The sequence below is a fragment of the Momordica charantia genome (assembly GCF_013281855.1).
Source record: "Momordica charantia cultivar OHB3-1 chromosome 1 unlocalized genomic scaffold, Mcharantia_2.0 BLBB01000001.1, whole genome shotgun sequence".
Lineage (NCBI taxonomy): Eukaryota > Viridiplantae > Streptophyta > Magnoliopsida > Cucurbitales > Cucurbitaceae > Momordica > Momordica charantia.
In genome coordinates this window covers 17,309,123-17,326,241 of record NW_028275157.1, presented here as the reverse complement: position 1 = coordinate 17,326,241, position 17,119 = coordinate 17,309,123, and the positions used below count along the sequence as shown (strand labels likewise).

General features: G+C 32.2%; 1 protein-coding gene across 1 annotated transcript; it reads right to left on the bottom strand.

Moving 5' to 3' along the window:
- Window positions 1–12,974: 12,974 nt before the first annotated feature.
- BRI1 (Leucine-rich receptor-like protein kinase family protein) lies at window positions 12,975–17,033 on the bottom strand. Its single transcript, XM_022277029.2, has one exon. The coding sequence runs from the start codon at window positions 16,854–16,856 to the stop codon at window positions 13,269–13,271; it is 3,588 nt and encodes a 1,195-aa protein (XP_022132721.1). The 5' UTR covers window positions 16,857–17,033; the 3' UTR covers window positions 12,975–13,268.
- Between the last annotated feature and the right edge of the window lie 86 nt (window positions 17,034–17,119).

Below are 17,119 nucleotides of genomic sequence, written 5' to 3'. Positions count from 1 at the left end.
AGCTGTGGCTCTAGACGATAAATAGGGACTCGTTAATTTCTTGTTCCTTGTCTCGGGAGCATAGGAGAGTTTTACATTACCATGGAAACAAGTGATTGAAATATTTCAATGGATTTTTCTTTTAATTACATAACCACACCAAAAAGAGTCATGTCTCTTCTAGCAAATAGCCAGTATCTCAAGATGGGACCAGGAGTTATAATTAACTGAATGGGAGGGAAGAAGAAAAATTAGGGTTTCTGTTTTACATTTTGTGTTAAAATATATATTTTTTAGTTCAACTAAGTTGGGATCGAACCACACGTGCAAGTTGTAGAATTGATATAAAACATTCTGATTTCGAATACATTTGTAAAATAAGTTTAATGATTTTTTTGCCACAGTGAATTAAGAACATATATTAAATGTTATGTGACATCAGTATATTTAATAATACAAAACTAATCAGAAGTTTTTTCTATAAATAATAATAAAAAAAGTAACAAATATATCACAACGTGTCATACTCACAGATGCGTGACCAATATAATATTAAGGGTCATTTAAATTATTTTCTAAAATTTAGAGATTAAATTGTCGTATTTTTAAAACTCTAAAACGAAGTAGATTTTTGACTGCTGAAATCTCATGAGTCCCGCTTTTAATAGATTTTATATCTATAATTTGAAATATTTTGTTCTCCTTGAATATAATTAATTATCGAACTTGTTTTCTTATTTTAAAGATTTTATGAGAGCTGTCACCCTCAACAAATTGAAAATGAGTTCATTTTTCATACTAAAGGTGAGCTCTGATATCTCTTCACCAATAATCCATTGTTTTTCTCCATTATTCTTTGGTTCTTATACAGATTTAAAGTTCAATGTAGTAGGCTATAGCAATTTCAATTTTTTAAAGATTTTAGATTGGGTGTTATGGAGGTTATTTCTCACTTGCCATATGACGAAAATTCGATACGTAGCTTAACAATAGTGGGTCAAGATAATGAATCACTCTAGAAAAGAATGACAGCTTGAAACTCCTAATAATCTATGATGGATTACAAGTCGTATTTCGTGTTGAGTTGATCTACATCTCTCACATTCGTAGCTTGACTTAATAGTTGAGCCGACCTTTAATAGCTTCAAGAGGTGCAAGCGTCTAACAGAATCTTAAACAACACATCGCAATTTTTGGGACAGAGAGCCCTTAAAAGACCTGTCGAAAGCCCAGCCTATAAATAGAGATCTCGTGCCACATTTTCAGGTACATGAAACTATATTCTCTAAAGCATAGATCAGACAAACACTAACTTGAGTATGGGAGTGCTTACTCAATTTTGTAGGTCCCTCGCTCGCCCTTCTACTTGTTAGCTAGTCAGCTCGACCTTTGCAAACCTTAATCACATTTTCCATATCAAATAGGTATGATTCCTTTTTTTTAAGTTCAATAATACCTTAATTTATCAAAAGTTATGAACCTCATTTTCTTTAACTTTTTAGCAAGTTAGTTACTTAATCTTTACTATTTTTGGTAGCAATTAATTTTTGTAGGTTCAATGAGAAAACCTTTCATTATTATAATTAACAAAAAAGAAAACCAACCACACAAATTATTTTCAACTATTTAAAAAAATTCAAAAGAGTTGAAATGTTAGAAGGTAGAAAATCAGATAAAATACTCCCTAAAAAACGTAAGTTGCTGTGTAACTTTTTTTAGCATGAAAGCGCTAGAATATTCCAACTTTTGAGACAATCCAACTACTCTCGGCCCTGAATTACAGGTTACCGTGTTTTGTATCGTACAAGAAAAGGGCCCAGTTTAATTTACTGGGTTGGGCTTTGGTCTTATTGGGCCCGGCTTCCGTTTAAACATTGGGCCGTTCGAGCTATCCACTGTTGTTTGTAACTTAGGCTTCTTGCACAAATAGCCATTATAAATTAAATAATTTTAAAACTCCCCAAATATATAATGCCAAAAAGTCCTTTATTCACACATGACACATGCATGCCTACATCTTAGGAAAGAACAAAAAATAATAAATCGAAACTGATTCTAAACGTCAAAATTTTTTAATCAATAATTTTTTTAATGAATATCGTAAAATATTAATCTATTTAAAATATGATAGGTTGGAGCTTTTGGTAATGTTCACTTTCTGTTTCCTCTTTTTTTAATTAAAAAAAACTTTAATTGCATGTCCCCATATTCAAGAATGACAAAATAAAATATTGATTTATGTCGGAACAAATTGATTTTTTTTTCAAAAGTTCTATATTGATTGTTCTAGAAAATGAGAAATAAGAAACATAAAAAGTTTTCAAAAGTTTAGATTTCTTAATAAAATTAAAAACAAGAAATAAGAAACAAGAAACAGAAAAAGAAAATGAGAAATAAGAAACATAAAAAGTGATTTTTTAATAAAATTAAAAACAAGAAACAAGAGAAAAAAAACAGCATAATTTTTTAAATCTAATAAATTATATATTTTTTTCCTAATATACATAAATTGATTTCTAAACAAATGTTAAAAAAAAGTTGATAGTAAAAGGGAAAGAAAACACATTATTATGAAGTAATATAACAGACCAAATTTACATTAAAACTAACACTGATTGTTTTTATTTGAATGACTCAAAATTTTAATTTAATTTCGAAGGTGATATTAGTTTTAGAATTTATTCAAGTTTAAAACTCAATTTATCAAAAATAAATTTTAGAGTTAAAATTAGGCTAAATCTATATAGCTAGTGTTGTTGGATAATATTTCATTTTTATGGACATATTTGAATTTTTAACCAAAGTTTTAAAAATAAAATCAAGTTATTGAAAATTATATTTTTTATTTTCAAAATTAATGTTTGTAAAAAGGATGTGGCAAAACCAATGGACTATAGTAATATTTATGAGCCTCATTTTTAAAAATAGAAAACAAAAATTGAAATGGTTACCAAACAATATCGAAGTTTTCTACCTTTTTTTCATATATATATATATATATATAGTTGAAGCTCATTTATGGGGTCCAAATGTAGAGGATGAAGACGAGGGTTGTGGAGAGAGCTGGCTTGATAAATCATTGTGGGGCTCTCTTCCCTCCCCTTCCCTTGGTGAATTTTTCAAACTAGCTAGCCCCATTCATTTTCATTATTTTTAATTCCCTTCCACATCAATGAACTTAATTCTATTTCCATTTTTTTAATTCTAATTAACGGAAATTACGTGAATATAATTTAACTGTATCAAATCCTCCCTTATTTTTTGCCATAAAAAAAATAGAAAAAATGAACTTAAAAGAGAAGAAGGATAATTGTTTTTATTTATATTTAAATAAATTTGTAATTTTCTTTATGGATATTTTGAATATTATTGTAAGGAAAAATTGGAAGTCCAACCCAACATCAACCTCATGGTGCATTGAATTTTGGTTTAAATGCTTTCACCAAATTTTGGTACCCAAAGGAAATACCTTTGTGCAACCATGTTGCCCACCACCAATATAAATAAATAGATAGATAAATAAATAAATAAATACATAATTACCTATTTTACCTATAAAGATGTCTTGATTTAAGAGTTAAAAGACTACCCAAACCAATATTTTGTAGCATATGAAGTGAGACATCAATTTTTTTTTCTTTGAAATTGAAAGTTCAAATCTCCTATACTTGAAATAAAATAAAATTAAAATTAAGGTCAAGTGACTTTTTTTTGTTTCTTAATTTTCTTTAAAACAAGTTAAATAATAAACTATATATATTTTTTTCCATAAGTTATGCATACTTTTAAAAATATTTGGTCAAAATTAAAAATGAGAACAATAAATAATAGATAAAGAATTTAAAAAAATGAAAATAAGTAGAGAAATAAAAACATTACCCAACAAATAACAATCTTTTTAAGTTCTAAATCACCCATTTTGAAGTACAGATTTCTATTTTCAATTACTTTTACCAAAAGAAAAGAACTGACTCGAGTGATGTTCGAAGTACGTGTAAAGTAATAAAGACGATTAAAATAATTACCAATAATAATAAAAAATAATTTATTTATTTCAAGAAAAATAAAAACAAGACAAAAAGAAAGAAAGAAGCTTTCGCACGTGAGCTCTACTAATTTCAACGTTGATGAAGTGAAGCTAATCTTTGTGAATTATTTAAGTAATTTATAGTCACATAATTCCAAAAAATTAAAAAATAATAATTCAGCAACTTAATATTATTTTATTTTAAGTAATGCATAAATAAATATTCATTAAGTTTAATGCACGTAAAAAGTCGGGTCTGCCTCGTAAACCAACCAACAAAAATACATAATTAATAATAATAATAACAAAGCCCTCTCTCTCTCTTCTAAAAGATGTTGCCGTGGTGGGGCCCACCGGCACTTGGGGGACTACCACGTGGGTGTCTCGTGACCCGCACGTTCAAAACCCTAATTTCAAGGCCCTTCAACGCCAAAACTTCTCCTTATTAAATATTTTTGTTATTTAATTAATTTCTCTTTTTCGGCCTTGAAATTCTACCCTGTGCCCCGCTCACACCGATGCTTTGCCAACCTCACTATAATCTAATCGATCACCTTTTGGATTTTTTTTTTCTTTTTTGATATTCTATATCTTCTTAATTAAGAAGTTTTAGGAGTTTGGGTTGAATGCTATTTTACCCTTCTACAGTCGTACAATTAAATATTAAAACTATGAAGTTGTGTTTTTATTTTTTAATTTGAATAATGATAATTTTGATTTGGATAGTGTAATACATGTCAAACTTGTACCTTATCCTCTATATATATATATATATATATATATATATATAATTTTAGTGGTAATTTTAACTAAGTTAAAAAAAATATATCATCGATCAGCCATACTTTAAGGCAATATATTATGTTTATGTGACCGTTTAACCTAAGATAAAATTTGTGGTTAATGTTTGTTAATTTGGGGAGGGAGTAGTAAGCATATGAATTATTAATTGAAGAAATTAAAAAAGAAAGGTTTAAAAATTGAATAGATTGGAATGGGTGCATAGTGCAGGGGGAGGCAGGGGCAGGGTGTGGTACCAAAATTTTGGGACGGTCAAAAGCCAACACGCAGACAAATATCGCTCATACCCAAAACTTCTTGTCCCGTGACCGTACGCTATCTCCGTCCCATTCAATTTAATTACATGGCGCGTCACTCTAACTCTCTCCTTTTCTTCTACTATTTTATTAAAATTTACAAAAACATTTGTTCTTCACCATAGTGTATATCCATCAATTTTGCGCTCTCTTTTAAAACTACACCGTTTTTTTTTTAACTTAAAATTAATCCTTTAAACTTTTCACAAATATTTCAAAATTAATATTTGAGTAAATATATGTTAATATTTAAATAAAAAAAGTCCTTATTTTTTTCATGATTTTCATCCGTTTTTTTAATGATAACTTCTTATTTTTATTATAAGGTTTATAGTAGTATTGAAACTTTTAAAAATTTAGAATTTTTAAAAATAAATGGTAACATGCATGGAATATATTTGTTGTAATTTAACATTTTATTTTTATTATCAATAGCATGAATGACTGACAAATAAACTTTAATTAGATATAAAAATGAAATTTTTTAGAAGTATACAACTCAATTAAAATTAAGGTTAAATAACATGGCTAATTAAAATGAAATTCTACCTAAATTTTGATAGAATGTGAAATTTTGATTAACATTTTTTAAATTGTTTTCTGTACAACTCACTAAAATATGAAATAGTGCTTTTTTTTTTACGAATTACTTATAACTTATCCTACAGAGAAATAAAAGGAATAGTTTCGATTTTTTTATTTTTTAATATTACATACAAGAGAGGGTGATATGAGTGAATTATAAAAGAAAATATAAACAGAATCAAAAGTCGATGGCTTTTTTTTTTTTTTGAAAATCATATTAGATAACTATTGGTCTTTGTATTTATTTTTATTAGTATATTTTAATCCATTATTAGAGTAAATATGAGTTTTATGTAATTATTATCATTGTTTGAAAATAAATTAATTTGTAAAATTGTTGGAGAGCGCAAGAGAGGAGGGCGTCCGTTCCGTGTACAGTTAGAATCTTCAGTCTTTGCGTTGAATAAGGTGTGAGTCAACGGAATTTGCAGAAATACGGGATTCTGTTTTTTTTTATATATATATATTTTTTCATTTCTATAAAAAAATATTTCTCATCCCTTTAAAATTCCGGGCCCACAACGTCTGCTCCGTCAACATCACACGGTTATTTACAATTGCTGACGCATTGTGTTCAAATTCCTACGCAATTAACGGTTCCCATTGCTTCAACTTTTTTTATTTATATATAAAAAAATATTTTTCAAATAATTTTAAGGAGAGTAAATTATAATCAGAGAGCGTGGGCCCCCCCCCCCCCCCCGAGTTCCATCACACGCGTGACTTGATTGCCTTGATTTTCGTACACCAATCACTATTATTTAACTCCAATTATGTGGACGGATGGAGTGCCTTATCATTAACTTCACCAAATTTAAATTTCTTCCTTTTTTTTTTCTTTTCTTCCTATTTTTTTTTTGTATAATGAATTTAAATTTAAACTCCATACTCTTAGTCTAATTTGTAATTTTAAAAGTTATAATTTATTTTAAAATTTTTCTTTCTTCTCCTTCTTATTTCTTTGCTTTACTATACCTTCTACCGCTCACGATTTTAATAAATTTATGGTTGGTAAAATTTGAAATCTCAAATTTTGAATTGAGTAGTTAATTTGAATTGAGTAGCTTTCACACCTAAATTATAAAAAAGAATGATACATGAAAAAATGATTTTTGTACCACCTTAATTTGATTGGTTAAATTTGAATATGTGAAGAGACAAAAAATATAATATTTCTAAAATGAATTTAAAACCTGAATATTACTATTTTAACATCTATAGGCATAGATCATATTTATTATAAAAAGTGCATTGGATATTTACTCTATAATCTATATTAAACCCAACAATAATTTTAAAAAATAAAAATATAATAATAAATAATGAAATGGTACTAAAAAAATAGCATCTAATTGCATTTAAAGAAAATTTCTTTTGGCAATCCACATTTGGGAAAAAAAAAATAGAAGTTAACACCTTTGGGAATGGGGATTCGAGTACTTGTTAATTATTACATTTAGCCTTAATTACAAGGGAACATAAGGAGTAGTTAAATAGTTCTTAGCTATTTGGCTACCAACATGCTTTCCAAAATATTGCTATATGGTACAACATTGCAACAAATATTAATGAATAGGAACTTGTACTAAAGTATTTTTCTTCCAACTTATTAGTTCTTAAATATTTTTTACTCTTTAATATGGTTGTTTATTCAATGAATTTTTTAATAATTATATAGACGTTCATGTAACTATTTTTAAGCTATATTTCTTGCTATATTTTTTTTTATAGTAAAGACAATCTACTCCATGATATGGTTTTAAGAAAGTAAAAAACTATATATATATATATATAATTGGAATTCATCTACTCATTTAAGGGGGCGAAAAATAAATGCTTCATTGATATGACTATAAAACAAAATTGACCCAAATAACTAAACCAACTAAAAGACCAATTAAACTAACTAAAAATTGACTAATCATAATCTCTATTTGATATATTTTCTTTGGATTGAGCGATATACTCATGCACCATACTGACATTTTTTGTTTATTAAAAAGAAATAATTTATACGTCTTAAGTTAAGTGTCTAGTTTCAAAATACATTAACGAAAAATGTAAAGGTAATTAGTAAAATAATTTATTTATAAGCTTACATCTCATTTTAGATATCTGATGCATGAGTTTTCATAATTATTCTATTTTGGTCCTAGTCTTTCAAAATATTAATTTTGATTTCGGAACATTAAACAATAACTATTTTGATTCTTACATTTATTTAGCTTTTAACAAATTGAGATAACACGACTCTAACTCTCCAAGAGCATCTTAATGTATTAACATGAGTATGCATTCAAACTAAATAAATTAGAGAACATTAATGAATATTCGGCAAACATAAATTAAGCAATAGTCAACCTAAACCCAATTTAAATAGTTAAAATATCTATCTCCGTCTAAAAAATCGTAAATTCAAATCTCCATCATTTACGTATTCAATAAAATAGTCATTAAATTTAGAGACTTGCCGCATCATTTGACGAGTAAAACAAAATATTTTATAGGAACTAAAATAGAAATAGATTTGAGAGCAAAATAGTATTTAAAAAAGATGAAAAAGAAAAAGATGAAGCTTTGTTGAAACGTGAAAAGGGAAGAGAGGGGGGAGGGGAGTACTAGCCAGACGCACGCGCGGATGAAGTTGTCATCCCGTGTGGTCGAATCTAGAGTAGTCACTTTTGGTGGAAAACCAGGGGCCCACGGATTTGACAAGTTTCTGTGGCGATGATGAATCAGACGGTGGAGAATTAAGATAGGGGTATGAAATTGGAACGAGTACAAAAAATCGACAGCACCGCCATTGGAAGACGACGTTGTAGGGCAATACCTCCGACAACACCAACTGGGCCATTGGCCCACGTGTCGCCCACCCAACGCGTGTTTGTTTCTGATGCCTCTCTCTCCACCACACGATTCTTCTCCATCCCCCGTCCCACCCTCTCTCTCTCTCTCTATGTATATATATCTTTTTTTAATGATTTATTTATCACACTTGCTTTACGTGGATTATGGGTCAATTTCTTTTTTAAAACTTATGTTTCTTATTACAAATCACTTAAAAAATATTAATGGAAAATTATATCAAATGACATCAAATAAATAAATATTTATGAAAGTAACATTACTTTTTATTTTTTTAATACCTCAAAAGTGGTATTTGATTGGTTTCATATAATTGTATAAATTTGTAATTTTTGTCATTTTTGTAAAAACTTTAACCTAATGCTATATATAAAAATACACATTCTCCTTGAGCTATTTTTGTAATTCTTTCTAAATAAATTGTATGGAATCAAAACGTCTTATATACCATCTCGAACATAGTTCGGTTAATCAATGCATCAATAACACCTCCTATAGATTAATGGTTTAAACCCTCGTTGAATTGATATGACAGAAAAGATTATTTTTTCATATGATAAAATTATTTTTCTATATCTGTACTTATGGTACATTAAATATTGTAAAATTAAAAACCTCCCAATAGTAGTTTATCTTTTAAATAAAATATAAAAAAAGCTACATATTAAGTATAGAAAAAGAAAAATGGTCATATTTTCTAAGATAAATATAAAAATACAAAAGAAGAATTAAATGATAATTGACAGGTGGAATATTAAATTCAAAAGATCGGTGGATTAAAATCCGAATCTGTACGATATGCTGTAACCCTAGCACCCCAGCAAACTTCTATTAATTTAATTAATTTAATCAACCTCTCTCTTTTCTCAAAACGAAAAGAAATAAAATAAAATAAAAAGCCATTTTCCACCTTTTTTTTTTCTTTCTTTTCTCACAGCTGTTTTCTAATTTAGGGTTTCCTTTTTTAATTAATTTTATGGAAATACATGGATTCGCTAAGCCACCAAATATTTTTATAACTTAAAATTGTTTGAACTTTAATATTCAAACCAAACCCTATCTTGGGATCCGAGATTGGAGATCAAGAGGATTGGATAATGAAGCATCTAATTATTCACTTGCTTACACCTAAATTCATGTCCACTTGTTCAATATTTTTACAAATTCAATCTCGTTTAAAAATAAAAAATTTGGGAGTTTGACTTTATATTCACTATTTTGAGTTTGTTTTTTATAATAAAAATTTTCATTTTTGTTATTTTGTTATTTTTGTTAGTACTATATTTATTATGATTTTTTGTAATTCCTTCTTTGAATTATTACTAAAAAGATTGGTTGGTATTAAGAATTTATTAATTTATTATTATTATATTCTTATCAGTAAATGGTAATTTATCAGTAAATGCATGAAATTTGAAGGAAAATAATAAATGGGGTTATATAAATATTTTATTTTTTAGAAAATATAGAATAGTTCATAATTAAAAAAATAGGATAATTTTGTGGCCCACTTTAGAGAAAAACTTTATTCTAAAGTAGGCCATAATATACAAGAAAATCAAACACCTTTCTTTTTGAAGCAATAATTAAAAGAAACATTAAAAAAAAATTATATATATATAAAGGAAGGAGAAGAAAATGACATGCATATACAATCAGGCTTTTCTATTTGCATGGATGAAAAAGTTGGGCCTTTTTAAGGATAAATGACCCTCTTTTTTTTTTAGTGAAATAAAAACCTCTATCCCTCAAAATTAAATTAGCTCATCATTAAGTTATGATTTTTCCCTTTCTACCCTTTCAATTTCCCTCCAAATCCCCCATCATGTGTTAAACTCTCAAGCAATTATGTGTCTTCTTTTAGGCTAAATTATAACTTTTGACTCTAAGTTATAATTATTTTTCAATTTTACTTTTGGGACATTAAAAAAATCCAAATATATATTTCTTAATTTTTCAATTGTCTCAAGTCACCCATCTACTAACCCTATTAAGGGAAAAAAAAAACATATAGTTCAAATACCAACTGAAAAAAAAGGCTCTTATATATATGGTTGAAGGGATGAATTTATAAAATCTTATCCTATGCATAAGAAAAAAAATTGACATTTAATTATAGTTGGCAAATTTTATAATTTAGTTATTCCAAGTGGTCACAAATTTGATATTGATCATGATCTATCTACGAGTCAAACCTCCTTACTAGAAAAATTCCAATAATGCCCAAGCAAAATTAGTGTATATATAATGTACTTGTCCCAACCCATTTGCATATAAAAGTTTTTGATAATTTTGTGGAGGTAGAGTTTCTCGTGGAAACTTTCATCCCATTGTCTAAAAAAAAAGTGCGTTAAGATCGAACTTTTTTCGTTTGGCCATTTCAAAGATTCTTTTTATTTTAATCAAAATTTTTGGTTTGTCAAACGAGTAAAAGAAGGGGTTTTTTTTTTTTTTTTTTAAATTGTATTCACAGTTGCAAAGAGAAAAGAACATATGTTTATGTTTGAATCACAAAATCAACCAAGTGCGCGAACCTCGGCTCGATACCTTAGATCACTCAAAGGTCGAGTTAGAAGTGGACCAGACGAGTGACCTACAAAACAGAGCACACTCTGATGCTTAAGTCAGTAGTTGGCCGAACTAAATCGAGACAAAATTTAGGGTTCGCATACTTTTGAACAGAGGAAATGAGTCCTATTTATTTATAGAAAAAGTTCCTGACCGTGTTCCCAACAAGGTTTTAACGGCTCTTTAAGGTAACCGTGAAACACGACGTGATGTCGTGGAGTCTGTCGGAAAATAGGTTGAATCAAAGAGAAAGAAGTCAGTTCAATCGATTATTTAGGAAAATATAGTCTGGAACTATTTGGTCGGCTCAGATTCCTTTTATACATCTAGGTTAGATAGCTAGTAGATGTATTTTCAACCATTTTTATATAACTAAAAATATATATGGCGGTATCAGATGCAACTTTAGAATATGCATTTAGTATATACTTCTGTAAATTTTTTGACAAAAAGCAAGCAACTTTATAAGGAGAATAACTATACCACATTCGAGAAAAACAAAGAATTTTAATTACATTAATAAATAAATAAAGTCAATAAAGGTAAATAACATAAAATTCTATAAAATAAATGCAGGGCTTTCAAAATCATTTAAATTCCCAATTGTCCAATTTTTAGTATTTAGAATGCCCACTCGGAAAGTAAAAAATGTCTCCCAGCTGTTTCACTTGGATCCCAACTGGAAAAAGAAATGACATGAATAACTATTTTAAATTATTTAAAAATATATATTCTCATGACAAAGTTGTTATTAGTTCGGGTGTAAATTTTCAAAAATATTATTTTAGTTCCCGTGGCTAATTTTTCATTGATTATTTAATTTAAATTTGAATATAAAATTTCAACTTCTTTTAGTATTATAATATGACAAAAATAATAACAACTAGGTACAATAACTCATGCAAAGTTTAGAAGCAAAACAAAATATTCGAAAGTTTAAAAATTAAAATAGAATTAAAATGATAAAGATGGAAAATGTTGTCTCTTTCCAAATTATGAGTTTAAAATAACAAAAGTAATGTTGATCTTGATTAAGTAATGCGAGCCAAATTTCTTAAGAAATTAAATGGTTTTGAAAATAAAATTTCAAACAAGTTGTTAGAGTTAGAACCATCCGATCTGAATCGAATGGCTATTATTTTCTTAATAAAATAATTATTTATAGGAAAATAAAGCAGAAAAATATTGAATATAAAACGAGGGGACACATTTTCCAAGATAGAAAGGGAGGATTATAATATTCTGCTTTCTGGGTCACGAGCATGTGTGATGCACACTGTCCATGGAAAAACAGACAAAACTAAATAGTTTATCCCCATTATTATTATTATTATTATTATTATTATTATTATTATTATTCTTAAATTAAAAAAAAAAAGGAAAAAAAAATACATAGAGAGAGGGAGAAAAATTTTGAGGAGTGGTAACTGTTCTGAGTAGGGGTTTGCAATTATGACAATTTTATCCATTTAGGAGTGAGTGGTCCAGAAATGTAACTTAAATTGGCTTGAAATGCCAAACACATCCACACCAAATTAATGAGAAGAGCTTATAGAATGATTTATGGAGTTCTAATTTAATAAATCATAAGTGTGCGTTTAAGAAATTAATAGGTTTCTAAAATGTTTATAAATTAAAAAAAAAAAAAAAACAAGTTGAATGGGTCAAAAATATAACTTTAAAACTTACCATAGAGCCACTAAAATTGACTTAAATGGTCTAGATGCTGTTTTGGCCACATTTTCTTTTGCTGTTAAATTTTCAAAATTGTTAAAAAAATTGCAAGTAAAGTTAGATGAGAAAAGGTTAAGAAAGGGCCAAAAGAAAGGTGAAGTTAGTCTCCATCACAAAAATGAATAATCATCCATTGGTCTCTCATATATAAAGCAAAACAACCAAAAAGAAAGCATCAACAACTCAGAGAAACTGTTTATATACACATTTTTATGAGAAAAAAAAAAGTTTTAAACAACTTTTATGTATAAAGTAACAAGATTACATACATTCAATTGGTAGAGCTGCTTGCCATCTCAAAGTGGTAAAAGAAGAAATTTGTTTTAAAATTTGGAGCTGGAAATCTCTCGTCTCCACCTTCCATTTCTTCTTTTTTGAACCTTTTGTTTCCTTCCCCCCAAGCAATTTCTCTATTACTTGCATTCTGGTACTTCCTTTAAGCTCATGTCTACCATGTCCATGCTGAATCCTCCGTCGTCCGTTCCAATCGTAGATTGCGAATCCATCCCTGACCCCGCTTGGATTTCCTTGAACATCGTCATCACCTGGATCATTGTCGGGCGCCGCCACGACCTATCGTCTAAGCAAGCACAAGCAACCTTCAAGTGTTGTAATAGCTCGATCTCGAGGCTTGGGTCCTCTTTCATGAGCTCGGGATCGAAAACGTCGGTTATTTTCAACTTGGCGTGCTGTTTTACCCACCCGACGAGATTGTTGTCCCCGAAATCAGCGGAGTCTGTGGGTCGCTTTCCTGTTAAGAGCTCGAGCATGACGACACCGTAACTGTAAACATCGCCTTTTGTGGAACAGCGGAAGCTCTGGTAATATTCGGGAGGGACGTAACCGGGCGTCCCGGCTAATGTGCTGACACTCAAATGGGTGTCCATGGCACTCATGAGTCTTGCCATTCCAAAATCTGAGACTCTGGCTTCCAAGTTCTCATCCAACAACACATTGCTTGATTTCATGTCCCTGTGAATGATGTGAGGGATGCAATTGTGGTGAAGGAAAGCCAGTCCCCTTGCAGCTCCAATGGCAATCTTCCTTCTTGTAGCCCAATTCAGTTTGATCCCGGATTTCTTCTGGTCGTGTAAAACGTCTTCCAAGCTTCCGTACTTCATGTACTCGTACACCAGAAGCCGCTCTTCTCCAACTTTGCAGTAGCCCAGAAGCGGGACCAGGTTTCGGTGTTTGATTTTGCCAATGGTTTCCATTTCTGCAGTGAACTCCCGATCGCCCTGTCCACTGATATGAATTAGCTTCTTGATCGCTACGATGCTTCCATCCTTCAATTGAGCCTTGTACACATCGCCAAAACCCCCGGAACCAATCAGGCTGTCGTTGTGGAAGCCACTAGTCGCCTCTAGAAGGTCTGCAAATGTAAGCCTCCGAAGTGGCTTCTCAAATGTTGCAAGATTGATGCTCAACGCTTCGCGAGCGCTGAGCTTCCAGTTAACGGCAGTCGTTGTGCCTGATTGGGAATGACTCTCAACATAGGCATCAAGAGTAGAATCCTTCTTTTTCCTTCTCTTCCTCATCTCAATAATTACTATAATTAGACCGAATATACAGAAGAGGGAGAAGAGTAGCCCCATCGCCACACTGCCCGCGAGCGATGCCTGTTTCCTGTGAGATCTTTGGTGCTGAGCATTTGCATTTGCTCCTGAATCAACCCCACATGGAGGGAGAGGATACCCACAGAGGCCTGAATTATTTGCAAAACCAGATGCCGGGAACGTTTCGAACTGAGCTGATTCGGGTATTGTACCGTTGAGGTGATTGTTAGACAGATCAATCTCCATGAGGGAGGAAAGTCGAGTCAAAGACAATGGAATTGATCCTTCAAACTCATTGCTTGAGAGATCAAGAATGTTAAGTTTCGTCAAGTCACCGATCTCTTGCGGAATGGCTCCGGAGAGACTGTTATGCCCCAAATTCAATATGTAGAGATAGTTGGTAGAACCAATCTCCTTAGGAATCCTACCAGACAACATATTGTGCGAAAGATCAAGAAAGATCATCGACCCGTTATGATTAAACGTCGGCTGAGTCATGCCTTTGTAAACTCTGGTGAAGTTGCAGGGACTCTTGCTTGAAATCCTGTTCACTTGTTCCTGTCTGATCCCAGCAAACTCGAGCAAATTTCCAGCTCCATGACACTGCTTGCTTCCATCATTCTTAATGTAAGCATACGACTTCCCGGTGATGAAGTTAACGGCAATGTTACCCGATTGACGGAACAGCTCTGGAGGGATCGTTCCATTCAATAAATTGGTATTGAGGTCGAGCCAGATCAAGCTTCGACAATCGCCCAACTCGACAGGAATCGTACCGTAGAACGAGTTGTTACTGAGCTTAAGAATGGCAAGGTTAGGCAGCTGCCCAATCCAGGACGGAATCTCTCCACTCAGCCGGTTGTTCGACAATGAAATCCAGTTCAAGTTGGTGCAGTTGCTCAACCCAGAAGGAATCGTCCCGGTGAGCTCATTGAAATCCAGGATCAGATTCTCAAGCCCCCGGAAGTTCTTAAAATCCGGTGGAATCTCCCCCTCCAGCTGATTCAACCACATAATCAAGTTCTTAAGATTCGAAAGCGATCCCAAGCTTGACGGGATCGTCCCGCTCAGAAAGTTGAAGCTCAAATCAAGAGAAACCAGCTGAGAACAGTTGCTAAGAGTAGCAGGGATTGGACCAGTCAGCCAATTGTTCTGAAGAAACAATTCCTTCAAGCTGTTATTAGGGTCTTTACACAGCCCCGCCGGAATCGACCCAGTAAAGTTATTGGAACTCAGATCCAAGGAGTTCAAAAAGGCAAGCTGAGACAGAGAATCCGACAAGACACCAAAAAATTTGTTACCCGAGACAGAGAGTCTCTTGAGGCTGCTCATTTTAGCAAAAATGGCAATGGGGAACTCACCGGACAAGTTATTTTTCGAAATGTCCAAAGATTCCAACGAAGCACAAGACCCCAAAGCAGCAGGAACAGCCCCAATCAAGCTATTAGAAGAAAGATCCAGATTTACCAAACTAGAACACAAATCCGCAATACTTACAGGAATCTCCCCTTGAAAATCGTTGTTCGCGAGCGACAGAAACCACAAATTCGAAGATGCAAACGAAGGGATTGGACCTGTGAACTGGTTACCGGAGATATTGAGGAAGCTGAGTTGCAAACAAGGAGACAGAGCACGTCCGACGTCGCCGGTGAACTTGTTGCCTGAGATATCAAGGTATTCCAAAGCAGAGCAATCACCGAACGACGGAACACCCACCGAGAAATTGTTCCCAGAGATATCCAAATGTTCGAGTTTACTACACGACGAAAAATTAATCTCGCCGCTAATTTTGTTTCCCTTCAATGCCAAGTGCCGCAAATTAGTACACCCGCCGGAGAAAACCCAGGAAACCGGCTTGGGCCCAACCATCCGGTTGGAAGAAAGATCGAGAACCTCCAAATCAAGCTTGAATCCGGGAGACGGGTCTTTTGGAGGAAAATCCAAGGTGTTGTAGGAGATATTAAGTTTCTTGACATTGGGGCAAAACCCCAAATTAGAAACATCATAAACAGAGCCAAAGAGGGCATTGAGGGACAGATCTACGTCGGAGAGAAGAGGGCCACACTTGAATCCAGAGGGCAGAGAAATGGAGCCAGTGAGGTTAGTGGCTTTGAGAGAGAGCGATTCGAGGTGGTCAAGAGCCGCGAGCAAAGGGAAGACATGGGTGAAATTAGAGCTCAGAGAGACGGAGTTCAAATTGATGGCGGAGACTCTGGTTTCCTTACAGATAATGCCGGAAAATGAACACGGGTCGGCGTTGGGGAGCCAGTTTTGGAGGAGGGACGGGTTCGGAAGTGAAGATTTGAAGGAAATCAGCTGCTGGGTATCTCTGTGGGAAGAAGATGGAGAAGCAGGGGAAGCAGAGGGGGAGAGAAGAGTGAGAGAGAGGAAGAAGAGGGAGAAGCAGAGGAAAGATTTTGAAGAAGATGGGAATAAGGGTATCATTTTTTTTGGCTTATTAAGGGAAAAAGAAGGTGGAAGATGGGTTTAGGGTTTGAAGTCCGCCATTGGAGAGAGAGGAGTTGAGCTCCAAAGCTCTGGTTTTTCCAGAGAAAGTGGGTTTTGGTTTTTGGTGGTTAGAGAGAGAGAGAAAGAGGGGTCAAAAGTCGGAGGAAGGATGGTAAGAAGGGTATTTATCAAGTTGAGAGAGTGGACACAGCTGTTGCTCACATGCCATGTGACTCTGTAAGAGAGAAAAAAAGAAAAAC

Excerpts from the sequence above, each read along its gene's own strand:
- BRI1 (XM_022277029.2), bottom strand. The coding sequence starts at position 16,856 with ATGATACCCTTATTCCCATCTTCTTCAAAATCTTTCCTCTGCTTCTCC.